The 2,966-nt window shown below is 35.6% G+C and overlaps 1 protein-coding gene across 2 annotated transcripts; it reads left to right on the forward strand.

The window, feature by feature from the left end:
- The first annotated feature begins 200 nt into the window (after nt 1-200).
- On the forward strand, nt 201-2,176 carry LOC18010663 (protein DCL homolog, chloroplastic). 2 transcript variants are annotated; one of them, XM_006393576.2, is made up of 4 exons: nt 201-671; nt 1,264-1,378; nt 1,683-1,716; nt 1,813-2,176. In XM_006393576.2, the coding sequence occupies exons 1-4, from the start codon at nt 298-300 to the stop codon at nt 1,857-1,859; spliced, it is 570 nt and encodes a 189-aa protein (XP_006393638.1). In that variant the 5' UTR covers nt 201-297; the 3' UTR covers nt 1,860-2,176. The 2 variants fall into 2 exon arrangements, with proteins under 2 accessions (XP_006393638.1, XP_006393639.1); XM_006393577.2 differs by having other exon boundaries at nt 1,683-2,176.
- Nucleotides 2,177-2,966: the final 790 nt, after the last annotated feature.

Consider the following 2,966-nt stretch of genomic DNA (forward strand, 5'->3'; position numbering starts at 1 on the left):
CACTAAAAGTAATTCTGTTTTAATAGAATAGATATATAATTATTTTTGTAATTTATAATAGATAAATAAAGGAAAAGAAAAAAAGTTCCAACCACCAATTTAATCAAAACATCGGCAAAAACATGGTGAAGCCCACTAGGCCCAAATAATATCCATTCGCAGACTTCCTCTTCCATCCGCCCATTCTCTGGTCGCAAGCTTTCCACGGTACGCCTGCAAATGGATAATGTAACCGTTTAGCTCTCTTTCTCTCTCTCTCTCTCCCTCTCCCTCTCCACTTCCCATAAATCTTCCGGCATGAGCTTAGCTTCAGTTTCATCGACGTCGCCAGTGGCTCCGCCGTGTTTCCGCTGCCGAGCTTACATCTTCTCCTTCTCTCCCTCACCTCTCTGTTTATATTTCCCGCGCGGTCGCGGCGACTCAGCTTCCCTCACGCTCAGGCCCAAAATTCGTGCGTTGCGAACGGAATCGGACGGCGCTAGGATCGGTAACACGGAGTCGTACGGCTCGGACTTGCTTCGTCGGCCGCGAATTTCGTCTGAGGAAGAGGAATCCTCCGGAGAAGAAGATGAGAGCGGCGAGGGTGATGAGTTTGTGGATTGGGAAGATAAAATCCTCGAGGTTACTGTTCCTCTTGTTGGTTTCGTCAGGATGATTCTTCACTCTGGAAAGTATGTCTGCATTTTTTTTTCTCTAGTTTTCGAATTTCGTATCTCATTCTTACGATCAAAATTTGCTACTATAAGCAATCGACTGCACATTTTCTTCACTAGAATAGGGAATTTTACAAATTGTTGGTGTTGTTGTTGTTTAATCGAGTTTTTAATCGGTTGATATGATCGAAATTTTTCTGAAATTAGAGCTTAAGATTCTCTTTATAACTTTGGAAATGGTACTAAGTCGTAATCTGGACGCATTTCTTGATTTACTTTATGAATGAGTGTAAAGAGATTAGCTGGGGAACTTTACAAATTGTTGGTGTTTTTGTTGTTTAATCGAGTTTTGATTGGTTGATATGATCGTAAAATTTCTGAAATGAGAGCTCGGGATTCTCTTTTATAACTTGGAAATGGTACTAAGTCGTAATCTAGAAGCATTTCTTGATTTGCTTTATGGATGAGTCTAAAGAGATTAGCTGCTTTATTGTTTGAATGGTGCTAAGTATGGATTGGATTGTGAAATGCCAAAACAGATATGTGATGTTGTGTTTGCTGTTTATATGTTCATCTGTATGATAAGAGTCCTTATGATTCAAATTCACAGATATGCAAACCGAGATAGGCTAAGCCCCGAGCACGAGAGAACAATCATTGAGATGCTGCTTCCTTATCACCCTGAAGTTGAGAAGAAGATCGGATGTGGAATAGACTATATCATGGTATGGTATCATGCTTTCTTGATTTGGAAACAACATGAGCCTTTACTAAGTGAACCTGTAGCTTCTGTAATTAGTTTCGTTGGACAACTTTGCATCGGTTTATGTTTTCATTTTCGGATTCTTTGTCCGCGCTTTCAAGCTGTTCTTGTCTTCGTACAGGTCTCTTGTTAGTATGATCAACATACACTTTCATGTTTTACATAACAAAGATAGAAATGAATTAGGGAGAAGAGATCTGTCTAGACTTAATCCAAATGCTTAGCAACTTATAATAACTTGATGTCCTCGGTTTTTGTTGTTGCAGGTTGGGCATCACCCAGAATTTGAGAGCTCTCGATGTATGTTTATAGTTCGAAAAGATGGAGAAGTAGTCGACTTTTCGTATTGGAAATGCATAAAAGGTCTAATAAAAAAGAAGTATCCTCTGTATGCAGACAGTTTCATCCTCAGACATTTTCGCAAACGTAGGCAGAACAGGTGAAGAAGGAGCTTATGTAGATTCTCAAACTCAAACGCTCGTTGGACTTGGATCCTTCTTGTCTCCCAAACTACATCCGACAAAGGTTTTGAAGTTAGAACTCAGACACAGAAGATCCCATTCACTTTTTTTCTTCATTTGAGTTGGAATTATGAATGGAACTTTCTAGAAGATACGGTTTTCGAAGGAGATGAGGAGTTTACAATCCTTAGCATTTTATGTGATAATGAAACTTTTACATTGAGCTTATGTGTAGAGGTAGAAAAACTGTACACACTTGTATCACAATATTCAGATGGAGCTTTCTTCTTTTAAATGTTTTTCGTTTTCTTTTATTACATTTATTATTATTGTTGGTAGGACAAAGCATAGGCAATCTGACCAAGATTCGTTACTTGACGTGAAATTGTTATTCCAACCATTCAAATGGGAAATTAGTCATTTAATTCTCGAAATATTTCAAAGCATATTTATTTTTGAACTATCAAATGCGCAAATTAAATTCCCTATTTTGTAGTATTAATTTCTAAATTTAGGCAGAAAAAGCTCACCCGTTTCATGTTTAACATTGACTTTTTTTTCATGCTTAAATTTAAAAATCAATGCATTGTTTGATGATAGTCATTTTGTTTGTGATCTACTAAATTGTTCTCTTAAGTATAATTATTAGAATTTTGGATGTTCTTATACCGTAATACGATCAAACACATGAACATTTCTTATGTGGGATTAGTTGGTGGCTTGGTGCATGTTTATAGATCTCAGTGAACTAATTTACAGTTACTCTAATTTCCATGAAAGATGATTGTACAAATGGCCGAATTGATTAACTACTTTAGAATGAAATTTTGGAGCAAAATTACGTTTTACTAGATGGTTAGATCTCTTTCTCAAAAAAAAAAAAAAGATTTTAGAATAAATATTAAAAAAAAGAAGATTTTAGTAAAAAAAAAAAGAAGATTTTAGTGAATTCTTTTTACTTTTGCCTTTTTTTCTTGAAATTCTGAAATTTTACTAGATTTTCTATTTTATGTATTTTGACATTTTTTTAATATATAAAGCATTACAAGAAAAAATATATCAAAAACGAAATGCTAGCGGTATTAGACC

This window comes from Eutrema salsugineum, unplaced genomic scaffold (genome assembly GCF_000478725.1).
Source record: "Eutrema salsugineum unplaced genomic scaffold, Eutsalg1_0 scaffold_7, whole genome shotgun sequence".
Lineage (NCBI taxonomy): Eukaryota > Viridiplantae > Streptophyta > Magnoliopsida > Brassicales > Brassicaceae > Eutrema > Eutrema salsugineum.

Excerpts from the sequence above, each read along its gene's own strand:
- LOC18010663 (XM_006393577.2), top strand. The coding sequence starts at position 298 with ATGAGCTTAGCTTCAGTTTCATCGACGTCGCCAGTGGCTCCGCCGTGT. Across the intron at positions 672-1,263 it reads ATGATTCTTCACTCTGGAAA|ATATGCAAACCGAGATAGGC; the intron begins GTATGTCTGCAT and ends TCAAATTCACAG. Across the intron at positions 1,379-1,682 it reads GTGGAATAGACTATATCATG|GTTGGGCATCACCCAGAATT; the intron begins GTATGGTATCAT and ends TTGTTGTTGCAG.